Below are 19,532 nucleotides of genomic sequence, written 5' to 3'. Positions count from 1 at the left end.
AAGGGTTCATTTTTTATAAAATTTTGAATTTTTTGACAAATGTCTGTACACGCTCTAATTTTTGCAATTTTTTTGATATCTAGTTACATTTGTTTACATAGATAGAATATTATTAAAGGATGGTTGGTATTGAATTTGGCGGGGATCGGTGAAAGGGTTCATTTTTTATAAAATTTTGAATTTTTTGACAAATGTCTGTACACGCTCTAGCTTTTGCAAATTTTTTGATATCGAATTAAATTTGTTTACATTAATAGATTAAAGGATAGTTGGTATTGAATTTGGTGAGGATCGGTGAAAGCTTTCTTTATGAGGAAGCCAAAATTTAAAAACCTTGCTTTAAGGAGCTTAAACTATGGCTGCGGTCGAGAAGACACTAGAAATGCTTCGAAGCATTGCATTAACCAATTAGAATAAAGAAGTCTTTACTCTCTTTGCCCTGATTGGTCGATCAAACGCTTCGAAGTATTTCTAGCGTCGTTCCGACCGCAGCCTTTGTGAGCGAAATAAAACGATGAGGAAGCAATGTACAAGTTTCTAATTTGCACAATTTTTTGTTTCGTTTCCTATCTAGGTATTCGATATACACCATGACTGTTCGTTCCGCATCGTTGTCAGCACTGTCGTCAGTACTGCCGTGGAATGACAAATTTGAATTCGAGAGAGTATAACGTATTGTTCGATTTGTTTTTCACCTGTTGACTCTCCGGCTTTTCGCGTGTGACAGTTGTTCGTTCTCAGAATGATCGACGCGAATGACGTTTCGACGGAAGATGGAAAAGGTAAGAAGATCGATAATCTATAATCTCGCTTCGTTAATTTATAATAAATATATGTCTCATATACGAATAAATCTCGGGCTTCTCTATAAACATTCGTTGGTTTTGAGGGTCAATAAATATAAATATAAATGATAAGTAAAATTGATAAATTTGCATTTATACACTTTGTATAATTAATTATAATTATGCACGTGTATACGTGTATAATTATGTGCTGGTTATTTGGAAATAGCAAAACGGATAAGTATTGTACAAGCTTTGAGAAAAACATTACTGTGACATTGACATTACAAAGTGACAGTTTAAATGTGCGATATCTATATATCTTGCATGGTATATTTCGATTAAATACAAATGTCTACGATTGCATAAATGCATTTTAGAGGAAGATGTAGGGAAATCTGCAGAAAAAATGGATGAACAACGCAGAAAAACATTGGCATATGAGTACCTCTGCTACCTGGAAGGAGCGAAGAAGTAATATATTAGTATAAAAGAGATATATATTTTGGATATAATTTTTTTTAAGTTAGAAAAGATTAAAATTCATGAAAATTATTTGTAGATGGATGGAAGCTTGTTTGAGAGAATTATTACCTCCAACAACCGAGCTGGAGGAGAATCTTCGCAACGGAGTATATCTGGCTAAACTCGGCCATTTTATGGCACCTAATATTTTACCGTTGAATAAAATTTATGACACTGAACAGCGCAGATACAAAGCTGTGGGATTGCAATTTCGTCACACAGATAATATAAATTATTTTTTGAAATGCTTGGCATCTACACAGTTACCATTGGTGTGTGTGCTTATATAATAATCGTAAAAAAAGAAAATGTTTTATTAGTATAGTACAAATATGGACTCTTTGTGCACATTGATTACATTGATACATTTATCAATATATTTGCTTTTTATAGACATTCTTACCGGAAACAACAGATATATATGACAAAAAGAATATGCCACGAGTGATATATTGCCTTCATGCCCTTAGCACACATTTATTTAAATTAGGTAAAGCACCACCAATGCAAGATTTATATGGAAAAGTAAATTTTTCTGGTATGTATTTTGTTCTCGCAATATCATCTAGAAAATGCAAGGTTATTAAAACAAAATAAATAAAATATCTTACTTGGATGTATGAAAGATAATTATAGCTATATTCTTATCTAATTTTTGTAACAATTGTTATATGCTTGTTTTAGATGAAGAGATAGATGCAGTTAGTAAAGAATTGCAAAAATATGGTATTCAATTGCCCCCTTTCCAAAAAATAGGTGGTTTATTGACAAACAGTATTGCTACAGACACAGCTGCTCTTCATGCTGCTGTGATTGCAATTAATCAAGCTCTGATAGATAATGTACACTTTTTTTATTTTAACTATAAAGTAATTTTGCATGTTACCAATTAATCTGTGTATTTTCAGGATAACGATAAAATTCTATATTCACTTCAAAGTAAAGAGGCGCAATTAAATAACATTAAACCTGCTTATATCAAGGAATATACCAAAGCATTACTGGCTGCTAAAATTGCAAAAACAGAGGCGTCACTTAATAGAGTATGTGATTATATTATTTGCATAAGTGTATATGTTTATATTGACCTTAATAATTTTATCAATCTTTCATTAATCTTTCTATTAATACAATGTTATTCAGTCTCTCAATGATAGTTATGTAGCAGATGTATATGATGAGCTATTAACACAAGCAGAAATACAAGGACACATTAATTATATGAATGGTGAATAAATATTATGAGATATAAATTTTGATAATTATTGCCAAATTGTATCTGATTTAATTTGTTATTGTGCCAAAATATATTTCAGCTTCCTGTGCCCTGAAAGTTATTGTTTCATCTGTATTGTGTGACAATGCTGAATTAATAACTGCTTTAGGGATATCAGTATTACCCTTCAAGGTATAGGAAGATATATTTTTTTGAATATAAACTATTTGCATATTAAAAAAAGAGTTTTAATTAATATTATAAATATTATTTTACAGAATATAGTTTCTGAGAATGTTGAAGATTACAAAGAACAACTTATGCTGATATTGAATGAAGAACCGTGGAATGATACATATGCATCTGAAAGCATTCAGTACTGGACAGACACATTTCAGAATGCCATTGACAAAGGAAACGAGAATGCCCAACGACGCTACAAACGTTAATATTATTTTACAAAATTTCTATAAATGCTTTATTTTTAAATGGCTATGAAATAGAACGCCGATTTATATTATAGGAGAGGAAACTATAAAGCTGCTGAACATGGCTTTAGAATCTGCAGATAAAGAGAAATTTTATGAGATTTTGAAAAGTCCATATTTGGAAGTCTCTCATTGTATTGATGAGTATGCAGTTCCATTGTATTACCAGGAGATGAAAGATGATCGTACAGAATCTCAAGTAAGTTTATATATATTATATAATCTTTCTGTTTCTTAGAAATAAAAGAGTAAAAATCTTATGCAATGTCAAATATTTAGTTTATATGAAAACGTTCCATTTTTTTTTCGTTAAATTTTTTGAATCCACTTAAAAATTAAATAGTTAATTTTTTTCCATGATTCAATGAATAGGGAATATTAAGAAACTCATGTAATAAACAAATTTATTTTTAATTTGTATTTAAAAATGCTTCAATTCTAATTTTCTGTAAATTCTAGAAATTGGAAAATTGAAACATTTTTTTCCAAAATTTGACAATACATTTAAATATTATTTTTCTTTTTTTATTTACTGTTATTGCGATCAACTTTTCCATTAACAGCAACTATTTTGTTTCTGACAGACTGATCTGACTTATAATGACATAGTGACTAGTGTATGTCTATTATCCGTTATAGCTGCTATTACCAAAGCAGTGGATACGGAAAATCCAGATTTCGTGTATGAAAAGCTGTCAAATCCTGATGTATATTTATCTGTAAGTATACACAAGAATCTATAATTATTTTCACTGACATATAGAAACAAGCTGTTTTAACATAGTGCTATAATCATTATAGGGATTGGATGAATTAAATAAAGTAAAGTATGCTCAGACACTAGCGACATTTCGACAGGTGAAATTAAAAACGTCCCAAGAATGTTCTTTATTGACTTATAGCGACATTCAACAATGCATCTATACAGTAAATGCAGAGTACGACGAAGATTTCGAAGGTAGAACACGAATATCGCACTAATGATACATGTGACTACATTTTTATATATCAAATATTATTGAGAATTAATATTATATAATTTTCTTTAAACAGTTATAAAGATTTTACAGCAGATAAATCAAGCTATAGCGACGAACGATCATGAGACCATGATGAGAGCCTTAGAAATGATAACTGACAAATATAATATACCCAAGGTTTTGCACAATGCTTTGCTTTATTTAAAGATGTTTAAGAAGCGTTTAATTGAAAAAGATTCTGATGGATCTGAGCTATGGTTGGATGATATTAAAACTGTAGCAAAAACAGTTACATCAGAAATTGAAAAAATCGAAAACAGTACGTCGGAATTGATCGCATTTGTTGATTATTAAACTAAAACTTATTACATAATAGATAAAAATTATCTTAATCTATTTCGTTATTTATAGTGATTGAATTTTTATACAATATCAACATCTATGTACAAGATAATAATATAACAGAAGCTCTTAAATGCTGTAAAAGCTTTGATATGATTGAAAATTTTAAAGAGCTTTCTAAAGAATGTCAAAAGAGATGTTTTTTAGCATTGCGGCAATTACAAGAGCGGAAGGTGAAAAATATTTTTTCTATTTATAAAAAAAATACATCTTGGATATAAAATTATATAATCATTATTTAATACACTTTGATTGCAGCATGAAATATATAGCTGCCCATATATTTTGTATACGACCAATGAGAGAAATGAAGTTTATATCGATTTAAAAAGCAAAAGTTATGCATGGGAATGTCCTGCAGATATTAAGAAAACTTATTATCTCACTTTAAATGATATAAACGTATGTATGTGTTCTTTCTGACTTTTATGCTTAATTAAAGATACACATTGCTAACAATTCTCTCTTTTATACTTGTAGGAAACAATTAAATCTATTATAATAGAGAAACGTCAGAAAAATTATATAATGTACGATGAAAAATTATTTATTAGATTTCAAAGTTGGATTAGGGGATATTTATTACGTAAAAAGATTGCTGATAGATATGCTTATATCAATGATAATGTAAGGAGTATTGTCATGATACAAGCATGGTGGAGAGGCATCAGACAACGTAAACGATATCATAAATTCCTGAAAGAAAGAGAGCGGCAATTAAATGCATTATTACATCACAATAAATTGTTGAATACAAAAATAAATAAAAATGATAAATTACATCAGAATAAGTTATTAAATGTTAAAAAAAATAACAAGAATGATAAATTAAATCGATATAAGAAACAGGTAAACTTTTTTTTGAAGTTAACTTTTGATTAAGTATTTTAACAATTGCATTTCTTATCATTAAATTACAACTTATATTCATAAAATGTTTCTAAATTATAGGAAGACAAGATAATAAAGATACAAGCTTTATGGCGTGGTCGAGCATCGAGAAAAGCCTTTCATGCGTTATTGCGCTCGGAGAAACAATCATTCCCTGTGGTCAGGCATTTTTCGACAGTATTAGGTTTTAGCGCGGAGGATTACGACAAGGATCTAGAATTACAAGTATTGATTTTCGTATTATTTACACATATTGTATCAATATCAAATTTGCTCTCATTTGTTTTAGAAATTAAAGCACGAGGTCGTTCAATGTATAAGGCACAATCAGAATTTGTCGGAGCAGTTGAATAACATGTATATTAAAATAGGATTATTGATACAGAACAGAATAGCATTACAGGTACATTTCCTTCCAAAGCTTATTATTAGTCAATTATGCAATCAAAATTTTAACTGAAACATCTTGTATATATTTATGTAGGACGTAGTAGCGCACGGCAAGAGCTTGGATACTCTCGCAAAGGAACAAAATGCGAACAAGAATCAAAGCATTTCATGCGATCCCGCCGCAATACCGCACAAGGGTCTCAAATCGTTAACGAAGGAAGGTCGTAAAATGTTGGAGGGCTATCAACACCTGTTCTATGCATTGCAAACGAATCCGCAATATCTGTCCAAACTGTTATACTTACCGCCTAGTAACAAATCTAACAAGTTGTTCCTGAAAAACATCATCTGGACATTATTCAATTTCGGATCGAACACAAGAGAAGACTATTTATTGTTGAAACTCTTTGGTTATGCATTGAAGGAGGAAATCAACTGCAATTGTCATCAGCCCTCCGATGTATTGACTGGCAAGCCACTAGTTCGCGAAATGGTGGTCAATTACGCGAAACAGTTTAATGGTCAGGCATCATTGAAGCAAATCGTCGGTTCGTTGATTGAGAAGGTTTTGGAGGAAAAGGATCTGTGCATGGAGACGAATCCGGTAGATATATACAAGCTCTGGCGAAATCAGCTGGAAATGGAGTCTGGTAAGTCTCTGGATATGCCTCATACGGTGTCTCAGGAACAGGCGCTGAAACACATATCAGTCCAGGAATCGCTTACGAGAGCGATAAATCAGTTGAAGAAGATCTCTCTTGAGTTTCTCAATAGGATAACGAGATCCCGCGATCTGATTCCTTACGGGATGTTATATGTGTCGAAAGTCCTCTATAGCTCGCTGACAGAGAAGTTTCCGCTTGCTCCCGAAAAGGATATCCTGAAGGCTGTTGGTAATTTGATTTATTATCATTTCATCAACGCCGCAATTGTAGCACCGGATACCTTCGACATCGTTACATTACCAGTCGACAGATCTTTGTCTTCTTGCCAAAGGAAGAATTTAGCCAGTATAGCCAAAGTGTTGCAATTCTCCACTTCGAAGAAGGGTTTTGGCGAGGAGGCACCGCATTTGGAATGTTTGAATCCCTTTATAATTGCCTGCCATGAAAAGTTCAAAGACTTCTTTCGATATTGTTGTCAAGTGGAGGACCTTGAAGAGCACTTCGACATTCATGAATATACGGAGGCCACGCTCATACAAAGTCCAGAGATATGTGTATCTTTGCAAGAAATATGCGAAATACATGCGTTAATGTTGAGATATGAAGACGTGATAGCGCCGGACCCATCCGATCCTTTACACGATTTGTTGGATGATCTAGGACCGGTGCCAACTGTGGCATCGTTATTAGGAATATCCAATGCGGTGTACGAGATGAATTTGGCGCGATATAGCAAGCAAGAGGTATGTTTAGTACTGACAAACAAATTTCAAGTGCCGCGAAACGACGACACGAATCTGAACAATCTCTTCGTGAAAGCAAAAGAATTGCTTGTCTCGGTTATTTCATTCTTGAAAAAACCGACTCTGATAGAATCCCTGGAGATCACTTCTCCAATGTGCGCGAAGTTGTTTGATTATTCATCCGTGTCGGCGACAATTCGCGAGAACTCGTCTATAAATGACTGCAAGTTGCAATTGCGCGAGTATCTCAATAAACTCGAGCTAGAAGGATGGGTGACTCGTGCGGATGGTTATCAAACGATCGTGACCGCGATAGCGAGGGATATTTGCAACAAGAACAAGTATCGTATCGCGAGAGACAAAGAATTGCAGACGCTGCGCGCCACTAAGTTGCGATTAGACGAGAAAACAAGATATTATCAGGAACAAGTCGAATTCTATAATGAGTACATAAGAGGTTGCCTTCAGAATCTGCACAGAGGGAAGAGTTCGCTTCGCGCGTATCAAGCGATGCAAAAGGATACTCATACCTTGTCCAAACTGCGATCTAAAATGACAATCAAGTACTCTGCCTGGAAGCTGCAAGAGAAAGGTGTGTTGATGGAGGTCGATCAGACACTAAGCCCAACGGAGATGAAAAACGTGATATTTGAAATAAGCCCGACGGAGCGCAATGGCGTTTTCTCTGTGCGTTGCAAATTCATGGGCGTCGAACTGGAAAAACTCGACATTAGTATACAGGAATTGCTCGAGCTGCAGTACGAAGGTCGCTCTTATATGGACATGTTCGGTAGAGCGAAAGTCAACGTGAATCTACTCTTGTATCTACTTAATCGGAAATTTTACGGCAAAAAGAATTGAAGGAATTATTTTAATCGTCGGCACATTCTTTTGTAACATCAGAATACAGAAGAATACGCATATTAAATGTGCAATTAATTGCCAGCACATGTTCAGAATGCAGGGACAGTATTTTATCATCATAACAAATAATTATTCGTGAATATTAAAAGCATTCTTTTATATTTCGAAATTATTTTCGTGGTCGTCAATACATTTTAATATGCAAAATTACATATAATATGTGAGATATGGAAGTTTATGATGAGTTTTACTTTTCCACCAAAATAAGGTAACTCAAATTATTTTCTCTTAGCGATTCTACAAGCACAACTGTAAATTATGACTGTAAGTGATGTTTTTCTAATAATTAAGTAGTTTATGAGCGTTGGTAATGCAGTAATTTTATAGGATAATTTCACAAATATAATTTCTATATAATGTGTGTCAATCTTTTTAACAGCAATCTATCTAGTCTATGACATAGCATGCGTTTTGTAGATAATTGTATTATATACGTGAATATTCAAAGTATCAATATATCGAATATTCACGAATACAGTTATCGAAATATCAGTGCGATGGAAGCATGACAATGGTCGCTCAACATCATGTACAGAGAATCTGAGTAAACTTATTTAATTCCTGATTGTGAATCTGTATGCGACTCTGCAATGTAGATATAAGAAACTATTATTCTAAGTTAAGAAATTCTAGATCAATATTGTAATCCATACAGCGCAGAACATTGCAGCAATATTGCCGCAATATCGCAATATTGCTATATTCTGTACTGTATGGTTTTAGGTTTTGGCGATAGAGAAAGAATAAGTTATCAATTTTAATAAATGTGCGTTTTATGCCTTATATTTTAAGCCATATTACATGTTCTTCTATATGAACCTAGATCCGATTAAAAATCAAAATATCTATAGAAAATCCAAAAAAAAATTGGATATTAATAGAGAATAATTTGGCTTGTTAATATATATATATATATATTGACCAACAAATTAGTATTAATTTCAAATAATAGAAAAAAAAAATTAAAATTACGATTTCTCTAAGAATGTTATATATATATGTATATAGAAATTTTTTAAATTCTTTTCGAAAAATAACATTTTGTAAATAGATGTTTTTTTAACGAAACATTTTTTTTATTTTTATAAATAAAGCAAATTCTTTTTTAATTCAACGGAAATTTAATTTTACGATTTACATTTTTTATTGTATTCGGGAAGCATGCTCAAAAGAATGCTTCCCGAACGCAGGTCTTATGTCATTCATTAGCAGGTCACGTGTATTTCAAGTGCATAAAGTGCAAGTGGGTGTAATTATACAGATCTATGTATTGCGTCTACAATATTCTTCGCTTTATTTATCTTCAATGCTCGAATAAAAGTTTTAAGGAATTGCAAATTGCAAGAGTATATGAATAAACAAACGTCAATTAGTACGAATAGGATTCTATATAACAAAAAATTTAATTGATATAATTATAATTTTCATCCTATACAAATTGAATCATTTTGGTTTAGCGTCCTTTTTCGCCGTACGTCATAGAATTATAATTATCGTCATAATTATTTTAAACTTGAAATTGGTGAGTAATAACCTCGTTATTTATATATGCAGAGATAAAGACATTCTTTAGTTTATAAAAGAAGACAACGTTGTTTTTTATTTTAGAATTCCATTGATCAATTGATTTATTTAAAAATTATCATTTAAATGTGATAATATGTTTATATAATATAATACCCTTGAATGTTTTTATATATAGGAATATATATATATATATATAGGAAAACAGAATACATTTGCTTATTTTAAAATAAAATATTTTTCTTTTAAAATATTATATAATTGATACAAAATATATACATGCAAATTTGATAATTCACAAGAGAATGGCTAACACAACATCAGTAAATATAGAAAGTGATTCTACTAAAAATGGAAGCAACATGGATATGGAAAAACAGCTTAAAGAGAGAGCTGAAAGGAATCGTCAGAAGGCACTTTTGTTAAAAAAGTCTAAGATTGTAACTCATCCATATACAAGGTATACGGCAAGAATATATATATATAAAAAAATTATATTATGTAAGAGTTGAATGAGAAACAATCTTTTCTTGTCAATGATAAAATCTTTGAAAATTTTGTATAAGATTAACTCATTGTCTTTAAAAATATGCTTGTAATCAATAATATGGTTGTAGAGAAAACAGCGAGTCTATAAAAGGAAGATCGTTAAAACTTCAAGGGCAGCGTGTTATCGATAGTGGTGGAGGCTTCCTGATAGAAGAAAATGATGAATTAGAACAACAAATGGTATAAAAACATATATTTTACACACACACACACACACACACACACACTTATATGTATATGGTTATATATTATTATTACGGAGTTTACAATATTGCACATTTATTTAATTAGTTGAAGATTAGAACAGAGCCAGAACCTGTTATCGGTAAATTTAACGAGTGTGAGGAATGCCAACAGAAGTTTGGGGATTCGTATCTTTTTCAAACATTTGATCTGGCTGTCTGTGATAAGTGCAGGTATGATAAAAGCATTTAAAATAAACGATTCCATTAAATTTTATCCTTTTTTCTGCATATATCTGTTAATAATCTCGAAAAATTGCAATTATTATATCATTACACATTACTTTAGAGATAAAGAAGGAAAGCATTCTTTAATTACCAAGACAGAAGCTAAACAAGAATACTTACTGAAAGATTGTGATCTCGATAAGCGGGAGCCCACGTTGAAGTATATCGTGCGAAAGAATCCTCACAATGTGAATTGGGGCGAGATGAAGTTGTATCTTCATTTGCAGATAGAGCAAAGAGCTTTAGAAGTATGGGGTTCGGAGGAGAATCTGCTGAAAGAGAAAGAAGCTCGCGATATAAAGCGAGAGGGAGCCAAGATAAAAAAATTTAACAAAAAGGTACCTTGTTCTTATAGATTGAGATTATAATATATGTCTCATCTCTCGATGCTAAAAGAAGTTTTATGTTTCATGGGAATAAAGATCAAACAGCTGCGAATGCAAGTGAGAAGCTCATTGTACGATAAAACGACAAAAGCATCTCACACTCACAAGTTTGGGGAAGATACATATAATGAAGAGGATGATACTTATATGCATACTTGTACAATGTGTGGTTATGAAGAAACATACGAAAAAATGTGAACATTAGAATATCGTACGCAGTAGAATATGCGAATTAATATATATTTAATATCATTTTATACGAAGATATAATTTTTTTGCTCGAACTTTTTACGTATTTATAGATAAGTTTTTCAAAATCGGTTTTCTCTCGGAAACTTATTAAGGTGTACATATTTATACCTCATTGAGGATTATTTGATTCATACAACTCTTATTACTTTACAAAATAAAGTTAAATAAAAACGGTTTATCTTGTACACACAGTATAAATTTTTTAAATTCTTAATTAGGGTTTTGACAACATTCGATGTATTGTATTAAACACATACTAAATTTACGAGGTATTTGAAGCCTAGTAATTTAATTCTTTTAAGCGCATTTCTATTTATCACTTTATAATTTTTACTGATTTCATAATAATATAATGATTATACTTCGTATACAACTTTCAAACATTATTTTACTTGAGACAGTCGCGCGTATAAAATTAATCTTCACTTACACACACCTTCATAAAAATAGAATAATTACACAAGATCTTCTTGTTTTTATAATGATTCTATCTAATTTTATTTCTAGTTTTCTAATTTTCGCTCGTGTATTTGGATGCATTTTATTTTTCCTTTATTAACTTCACTAATTAAAAGTCTATGCTATTTTTCAGAAGACATTACTCAAGCGATATTTTCGATATCACACGGAAAGCTAGTCTTTAAATTAAATTTTATTTAATTCTTTTATACATTTGTCTTGCTATTCATTATTGTAATACAAATGAGCATATACAACTGAGCATGTCTGATCCTTCAAGTAAAATTTTAAAGAGATAACTAGTCGCGTTGAACTGGCCACAATTGTGTAATCTTTAATTGAGACCTAGGACAGCTAGGAAAACATTATACGATAAACAATATTCTTTCATTATATTATTTTGTTTCCTATATGTTATATTCGCATCTGATAACGGTTAAAAAGTCATTAGGTTTTTTTAAATACATTAGAGTACGAAATGTCACTGGCTGGAAACTTTTGCACGTTATTGTATGTTATTACATGTAATCGTTATTGTATCAGATCTTTCAAGTCTATCGAGATAAATATGATCTTGTTCGGACCTCCTATATTATATTCAACGAAATCTGTGACTATAAAATTACAATATTTATGCGTCGTTATAATATATAGAAATAATAAATGCAAATTTTATGTAATTTATTTTTATTATTCTATATATCTCTTGTAGTTTTTATGATTACCTTCATCGGCAGTTTTTTAAATTTGAGATTTAATTCATGTACGAATTTTGAATTCTGAATTCACTGCAGATTCGAAACGTAATCGGAAAATTTATTATTTACATTATAGCACCTAGAGATAAAGTTGATCATTTCTATCAGAACATTTCTCTTTTCACACATGTACATATATATGCACATACATATTGTAATATATCTATCATAGTTCGACCTACATCTCATCGCGTACAGCAGAAACATGCATACTTAAATAATTGTTTCTTTGGGATATGAGGCAGGTACGAAACAATGCGCAGACCATAGTTTGTTTTACACGAAGATTACGGAAACGTACATTCTGCCGCTTATCGCTAAGATTTTTGTGCGAAGTCAGCGCAAAGATTTTGCGAGGATGGCAAAACGTTTGGCACAGTTAGTTTTTCGCTGTCGCCATTACCGCTGCTGTGAGTTGTATTTATCGGGTTATTAACTAGAATAGATGATCTGCAAACAGAGCAAAATATGTAATTCATTTGCAAAATGAAATTTGAAGTAAATTAATAACTAAATAATTCTATATTTACGAGAAAGAAAGGAGCATATATTTAATTATTAATAATTAACAATACATTAATAAATTAACTGAATTAGTCGTTGCGTTCAAAATTGAATAGCTCATTCTATCATTCAAGCTTCTGTATTAAATCGATATTTTTATGAGAAACATTTTAGTTTTAAGTCTTCTTTTGAGAAAATGTGAGTTTAAGACAGTTTGGGGAGTAAGTATTTTCATTTAAACAATCTTAATATTATTAATACTATGGAATATCAGAAAAAATTGTTATATTAATAATATAATTATTTTATCATAGCTATCCACTGTAATAATAATCGGCTTTCACCATTATTGCATTCAGTTCCTCAATTTAGATATTCCATAAACCACGTACCTGTTATGCCTCAAATGGCTCTTGACCAAATGTCCAGCCGTTAGCGCGGCCATTAAAGATAGCTCGCCGGCGAGCACAGTAGCGCAAACAATTCGGGCGAGTTGGCTGGCGTTCTCGCCAGGTTCCGCGACATGTGGCCCCTTCACCCCCAGCATCGCTAAGCACGCGCCTTGTGCCGGCAGACCTGTACCACCGCCCACTGTGCCAATCTCTATGCTAGGCATCGTGCACGACACGTATAGATCCTTACCCTCGATGCCCCACGGTTCCATTAACGTCATGCAATTACTGCTACCAACGTTCTGCGCGGGATCCTGTCCGGTAGCGATAAAGATCGCGGTAACAATATTAGCGGCATGAGCATTAAAGCCGCCTATACTGCCTGCCACGGCAGAGCCGATCATGTTCTTGCTGATATTGACGTCGACCAGCGCATGCACCGACGTTTTCAGCACGTTAGTCACGATATCCGCAGGTACAATCGCTTCGCATACCACGCTTTTACCCCTACCCTCGATCCAATTAACGGCCGCGGGTTTCTTGTCGGTGCAAAAGTTTCCACTGAGGGAGAGTATCTCCATGTCCGGAAAATGGTTCTGCACTATCTGTAGGGATTTCTCCGTGCCTTTTGACAACATGTTCATACCCATGGCGTCGCCAGTTTTGGCGACAAAGCGTACGAACAGATGTCGACCGGCAATCCGCACATGGATCTTTATCAGGCGGGCGAAGCGACTGGTTTGATTGAAGTTTCTCTTCATCTCCTCAAAGTTTTCCGGTTGTTGCATCCACGACATCGCCTCACTCGCGCGTACGATGTTTGGGAATCGCACCACCGGTCCGCGAGTCATGCCATCAGCCACTATGCGACTAGTCACGCCGCATTTGATAAGCGCGCGGCTACCACGATTCGTGGACGCCACTAGGCAACCCTCGGTCGTAGCCATCGGCACATGATACAGCTGACCGTCTATTAGCAATGGCCCGGCGATACCAACCGGCACCGGTAGATAGCCGATCACGTTCTCGCAACAGGAACCTAGTACTTTGTTGTAGTCATAATTCTTGTATGGCAGATCGGTCATCTCCTCAGTGAAGTTGCCGGCGGCGCTCACAAGAAGACGTCTAATACCAACGCCGCGTTCCATGTCGCCCACTGCTTTTTCCAACTGATATGCAGCTATGTATTTATGATTCACTAGTTGTATCACCTCCTCATCCGTTAACACGTTGGCTCCGAGCTGCAAAGGAAAACGTTGAAATGAACAATCTGGTCTTTAATGAACAGGTAGGCAGAGAAGATGCACTACGAGTTGCCTGCTTTAAATATTTTAAATAGTTCATCTCTTTTTCCCAGCAAAATAGTGTATTCAGTTTCCATGTGAATGTTACAGAATTATGTATAATATTATAGTAATAATATAAGAGAATAAAAAAATATCTTACCTCAGATTTATATATTTCAAGACAGTCTTCTACACTTCTAGGAGTTTGAGATCTTTTCAGCGATGAATCGTTCTCGCCAATCGACTCGTTCACGTCGTGATATATCGCGTCAGTTTGCACCTCCCTGTCGGTATATTCCACATAGGCATCATTGTCAACCTCAATCCATCCACCGCCCACGCCAGATAGAGGAAAGACCGGCTCTTGAATCGTCGGCAGCGTTGGAATGCCGAATCGTTGCTGCAACGACATGTTCATGGTATCCGGACTAATGGAACCATCGTGATGACTCTCCGCTTTCTCTTCCGCTATCGCTTCTCTCTCCTCTCGCGGGAATCTTAATCGTTTGACAATCATGTCGCTTCTATCTTCGAAGAAGATGAACTTTACGACTAACGCCAGTAGCAAAATTAACATCACGACGTAATCCGCGCTGGGAATCAGCCAACTCATCAGGGATTCCTCTACTCCAAAACTTTTGTTATGATCAGAACCGTTTAACATTGCGTTTGATGTCGTCGTTATTTCCGGCGTATACTCGTTTTTTTCACCCTTAAAAGACCACCGGCTGCAACAGAGGATAGCAATGAGATATAAATTATAGACAAAATGTATACAATGTATATACAAAATTGTGCGATCATGTCACTTAATGCATAGTTATAAAAATGCATACGTTTGCCATTATATTCCACTTATTTTTGTCCATGCAATATGAAAATTGTAAATGTAATTTTAACCAAATGACAATTGCAGTTATATACCATAAATCGTAATATTGTGAATATTTATAATTAAAATCATTAAAATTCTGTAATAAAAACTATGTTTTACATACACGATTTGTAATTACATTACATTGCGTTACATTAATTACATTATAATTAATTATAATCAATTATATTATTATATTAATTATTATTATTATATATTATTATATTATTATTAAAATTAATAAATAAATAAGAGAAAGCTGTTTTTTTACTGAAACAAGTACAAAACGATTGCGACAATGTCTTTTCTGAAACTAAAATGTTATACTCGACGAATAATAAACGGACAAAGAAACGTAAAGTATTCTGCATTCATTGCCTCTTCTCCATAGTGCCACTTATTTTTTGATTCTTATTTTACTTTGTATAGAAGATTATCCATCTTTTGTACATGCTTTTTATTATTAACGTTCATGCAATATTAAAATGCGTAAACACATTATCATTCATAAGAACTTTGTATAAAAAAAAACGTAGCACTTAATATAATATTTCAAAAAACAAATTGTACAGTTGTATAAAATATTCGTACCACAACAAAGAGTATCGTAATTATTATATAAAAATGGAATTTTGCAAGAGACTTATTTTTCTTCTTGTGCAAAAAAAAAATAAATAAAATCGCGGCATATCAGAATTATATCCGAATTAACAGACACAAGAATGACATTTTATTCGTTTAAAATGAATCTTGCAATTTTTATATTTACGATTTCGTCGACGTCAAATAAAGAATCAAACTGTCATAAAATCCTTTTGCCCGAGAAAACGATAAACAATAATTTTCAATGGTGGTGCTATCGATTTCGTTGTATCTCCATCACACAAACATTCATTTAAAAGTTGACGAGAAAACAGATGGAAGTATTTGTAGCATTTTCGCGCCGCGCGATAAGCGAGCTAACTCACATCCCGTTCATATCACGATACCGACAACTCTTTGAAAACGTCCAAACTTCTTGTTAGCGATAAGATCCATTCCACGAAAAGCTTCATTGAATATTGAGACTTTTTTTTCATTCAATAGAGATGTATATCTCCATGTATGTTAACGCGTTGTTATGAACCTGAACCCCAAAGTCGAAATTAGGCGTTACAAACACGGTGTTCGACAAAAGCGGCGTAAGCATAAAAAAAAAAATAGGGTCAGATTTATGATAGCTTCTCTTGCCACGGTTTCCTGCTTCGCCGCGTGTATACATACAATATTACATTGTCGGGTACAACCGCCTTCCTAAAGTTTCTAAAGCTCGTGCATTGAGAAGCGAAAAAATTCGTCGCATTATCATATCAAGACGATATAATGTAAATGTACCTATTGGCATGCACTATAAATAGACCGCCGAGCATGATCATTTTGACTCGTTCCACCACGGGATTCGGCTTCTGATCCTCCTCATTTAACGGCTGCATTATGAATATCTTGTCCGCACTCAATCGGCCCATATTATTACTTCCGCGAGAAAGCTGTAATAATAATATTTTCATATGTGACAAAATAGTTTTTATCGTTTGTATAATATTGGAGTATTCGCCTTTGATCTATGATTTTGAAATCTTTTTTTGAGTCCTAGTAATACTTTTAAATTAACAAGGAACTTCGGAATTCGGAAATTCTGATTTTGATGAAACTTTACATATACAATATTTAAGGGAAACAAATAGATGAATTTAGAAATATTCAGTTGCTGTCCAAAAACGATTTTAAAGGGTATATCTTCTCTCTCATCTTCATTAGTTTCTTCAAGTTTTTTTATTTCGTCAGCTGCGACAAATTCTACATCAGGTAAATTTAAATCCCAATGATTTTCAAATTCTAATTTAGTATCGGTCTGCATGGCAAATAATGTTTTATCCATTGAATTTTTTATAATTTCCATTATAGTACCATATAATTCGACTAGCTAAAAAAAAAGTCGAAGATTTTTTTCAAAATTTTTTTTTCAAAATTTTGTTAATGCGATTAAATAGAGGTATTTTTATGATAAAACATTTTTTGATATTTCATAATTTTCGAGATTGTCGAGATTGTCCCCTTAGAATCGTTTTTGAGCAGCAACTGAAAATTTCTAAATTCATATATTTATCCTCTCCCCCCTCCCCCCTCCCGCGTGTGTATAAAGTTCCATAAAAATCAGAATATCCGGGTTCGCGAGGTTTTTTTGTAAATTTTTTTTTCCCCAAATTCTTATATTTAAATAAACTTGATTTCGTGTCTTATTTAAATTCCGAATATCGAAAAAATTGTATATTTATCTTATATATGTATATTTAGCATTTGTATATTTTTTAAAATATATATTTCACGTTTATTTTCATTATATCGGATTTCTTCGACGAATAGCGAGCGTAGTTTACAAATCTCGTGCTCTTCAATTTTACAGTGTTATGCTTCCTGCGCTTAAAATAGGATAGATTACGCATATATTATATATACGGAATGATTTAAAGAAAAAGAGAAATTACAAAAAAGAAAAGCGTTTAAGATATAAAATTCTTCCTTATAAAAAAAAAAAAAAAAAAAAGTCGAATCAAGCTGTACCTACCTCCAATATAAGTGACAAACATGCCGGATAAAATGTTAGGAAGACAACATAATTGACTATCACTCCGAGACACGCGAAGCTGCAGAGAATCTCCAGCCTCCTAACACCCGATAAGGATCCTATACTGATGAGAAGAGTTTCCACGAGGGTGTCCAGGGTGATGATCGGTCCCAGGAGAGACATGCCGCGCGCAATGTTTGCCTTTACTTCCTCTTGACTTCGCGAATTAAGTGCGCACTGCGCCAACGTCGCGGCCTTAGAAAGGTCGATAAGAAGCAGAAAGAAGAATAAGGCGTCTCTGGAAAAAGAATAACGTCGCGTTGTATAAAACCGCGAAAAGATTTTACCTTCATCTTACACGTAAAGATATTACATATTATAAGTACACGATACAAAATACTCACTTCATGTCTGCGATATCGCTGCGGCCGAAATTCACTACGCTGGTGGTATACACCACGCTAGAAAATACACAAAACAGGCCGGCGATACCTGTAATATGTAAGAAAGAAAAAAATTTATATACATATAAGTACATATATACATATATAATAAATTATTAATATATAAAGTAATAAAAAAATAATTATAAATGAATAAGCTTGTTAATCGATAATAATAAATTAATATATAACAAATTAAAAAGCACTTGTGTGTTAATCGATGTTAACTGATCGAAGCTGATGATAATTTCGAGAAATTCAATTATGCTGGGGATTAATAAAGAATTTTAAAGAATCAATCGATTGTTTTGTTCCTTTTTTTTTCCAAACAAATGTAAGGATTATATAGTTGTGCGTTCGAAGGTATCCAATTTCGAAAAGTCGGTGAAATTATAATTCGGTCTAAATTTGTAACGATCGTTAATGTGTTAGCGGGATACATCGTGCGGCGCGAGCTCGTTGGGAATTAAAATAGATTAGCGTGAGCGTAATCACATTAATTAGGTACAATTGAGTATTAACTCGCATGTGCGAATTCAGTAATCAAATTCGTCTAATTGAACGCGCGATACTCAGCACGGAGAATTGCGCTATCACTTTCCACGAGACTTTCACTGCTCGCACCGCCGAAGGCTTTCACGGGCCGCTTGGGAAGATCCGGTTTATGAATAATCCTGATATGCATAATTGTTACGTATTTTTCTCTCCACGAATTTCAGTCTCTAACATATGGAAATATGTGGCTAACGTAAAATAAATGGCCTACAAAACAAAATAATTACATGACTAATTAAAGTTAGGGCGCGTCAATAAGTAGAAACAAATGAAGAAATGAAGATAATAAGGAAAAGTTTACATAAGAGTAAGTGTATAAATAGCTTTACCTAAGATATATTTAGATCCCATCCTTTCTAAGTTGCGGAAATGATAATAAATGAATAATATCGCCAAGCAACGTATTATCGTCATCAATATAATGTCGGCTGCTTTTAGATCCTGCTGGACACAAATAATACATTAT

General features: G+C 33.1%; 3 protein-coding genes across 6 annotated transcripts in view; 2 read left to right on the top strand and 1 right to left on the bottom strand.

Moving 5' to 3' along the window:
* The first annotated feature begins 673 nt into the window (after positions 1-673).
* On the top strand, positions 674-8,797 carry LOC138939076 (ras GTPase-activating-like protein IQGAP1). The gene is made up of 19 exons (XM_070306593.1): positions 674-782; positions 1,166-1,259; positions 1,348-1,582; positions 1,704-1,848; positions 1,995-2,152; positions 2,219-2,353; positions 2,454-2,538; positions 2,627-2,718; positions 2,805-2,970; positions 3,050-3,213; positions 3,599-3,733; positions 3,816-3,972; positions 4,068-4,313; positions 4,406-4,569; positions 4,655-4,798; positions 4,877-5,245; positions 5,348-5,512; positions 5,577-5,690; positions 5,772-8,797. The coding sequence occupies exons 1-19, from the start codon at positions 743-745 to the stop codon at positions 7,944-7,946; spliced, it is 4,983 nt and encodes a 1,660-aa protein (XP_070162694.1). The 5' UTR covers positions 674-742; the 3' UTR covers positions 7,947-8,797.
* A 308-nt stretch (positions 8,798-9,105) lies between these two features.
* On the top strand, positions 9,106-12,355 carry Xpac (DNA repair protein complementing XP-A cells homolog Xpac). Of its 2 annotated transcripts, none has more exons than XM_070306587.1 (6): positions 9,106-9,531; positions 9,836-9,993; positions 10,151-10,262; positions 10,374-10,498; positions 10,614-10,890; positions 10,975-12,355. In XM_070306587.1, the coding sequence occupies exons 2-6, from the start codon at positions 9,839-9,841 to the stop codon at positions 11,134-11,136; spliced, it is 831 nt and encodes a 276-aa protein (XP_070162688.1). In that variant the 5' UTR covers positions 9,106-9,531; positions 9,836-9,838; the 3' UTR covers positions 11,137-12,355. The 2 variants fall into 2 exon arrangements, with proteins under 2 accessions (XP_070162688.1, XP_070162690.1); XM_070306589.1 differs by having other exon boundaries at positions 9,108-9,531; positions 9,867-9,993.
* Positions 10,291-19,532, bottom strand: part of Hmgcr (HMG coenzyme A reductase) — a 29,029-nt gene continuing 19,787 nt past the window's right edge. For 2 of the 3 annotated variants that reach the window (XM_070306586.1, XM_070306584.1), the window contains exons 3-9: positions 19,396-19,510; positions 18,473-18,560; positions 18,069-18,366; positions 16,838-16,989; positions 14,750-15,317; positions 13,304-14,544; positions 10,291-12,857 (exon numbers count right to left, since the gene is read on the bottom strand). In XM_070306586.1, coding sequence (XP_070162687.1) covers positions 12,725-12,857; positions 13,304-14,544; positions 14,750-15,317; positions 16,838-16,989; positions 18,069-18,366; positions 18,473-18,560; positions 19,396-19,510 — 2,595 coding nt within the window. In that variant the 3' untranslated portion in view covers positions 10,291-12,724. The remainder of the gene's footprint in view (positions 12,858-13,303; positions 14,545-14,749; positions 15,318-16,837; positions 16,990-18,068; positions 18,367-18,472; positions 18,561-19,395; positions 19,511-19,532) is intronic. The other variant, XM_070306585.1, reaches the window with a different exon arrangement.

This window comes from Polyergus mexicanus, unplaced genomic scaffold, assembly GCF_030449975.1.
Source record: "Polyergus mexicanus isolate NDT 795.1 unplaced genomic scaffold, iyPolMexi1.0 SCAF_13, whole genome shotgun sequence".
In the NCBI taxonomy this organism is placed as follows: domain Eukaryota; kingdom Metazoa; phylum Arthropoda; class Insecta; order Hymenoptera; family Formicidae; genus Polyergus; species Polyergus mexicanus.
The sequence above is the reverse complement of the archived record's forward strand: the minus strand, read 5'-3'. Positions and strand labels throughout refer to the sequence as shown.

What these genes read in the sequence shown, in the direction of transcription:
- LOC138939076 (XM_070306593.1), top strand. Translation starts at nt 743, where the DNA reads ATGATCGACGCGAATGACGTTTCGACGGAAGATGGAAAAG. An exon ending in CATCTACACAGTTACCATTG is followed by an intron (nt 1,583 to 1,703) that starts GTGTGTGTGCTT and finishes TGCTTTTTATAG; the next exon opens with ACATTCTTACCGGAAACAAC. An exon ending in GTACGACGAAGATTTCGAAG is followed by an intron (nt 3,973 to 4,067) that starts GTAGAACACGAA and finishes TTCTTTAAACAG; the next exon opens with TTATAAAGATTTTACAGCAG.
- Xpac (XM_070306587.1), top strand. Translation starts at nt 9,839, where the DNA reads ATGGCTAACACAACATCAGTAAATATAGAAAGTGATTCTACTAAAAAT. An exon ending in GTAACTCATCCATATACAAG is followed by an intron (nt 9,994 to 10,150) that starts GTATACGGCAAG and finishes ATATGGTTGTAG; the next exon opens with AGAAAACAGCGAGTCTATAA. An exon ending in ATGAATTAGAACAACAAATG is followed by an intron (nt 10,263 to 10,373) that starts GTATAAAAACAT and finishes TTATTTAATTAG; the next exon opens with TTGAAGATTAGAACAGAGCC.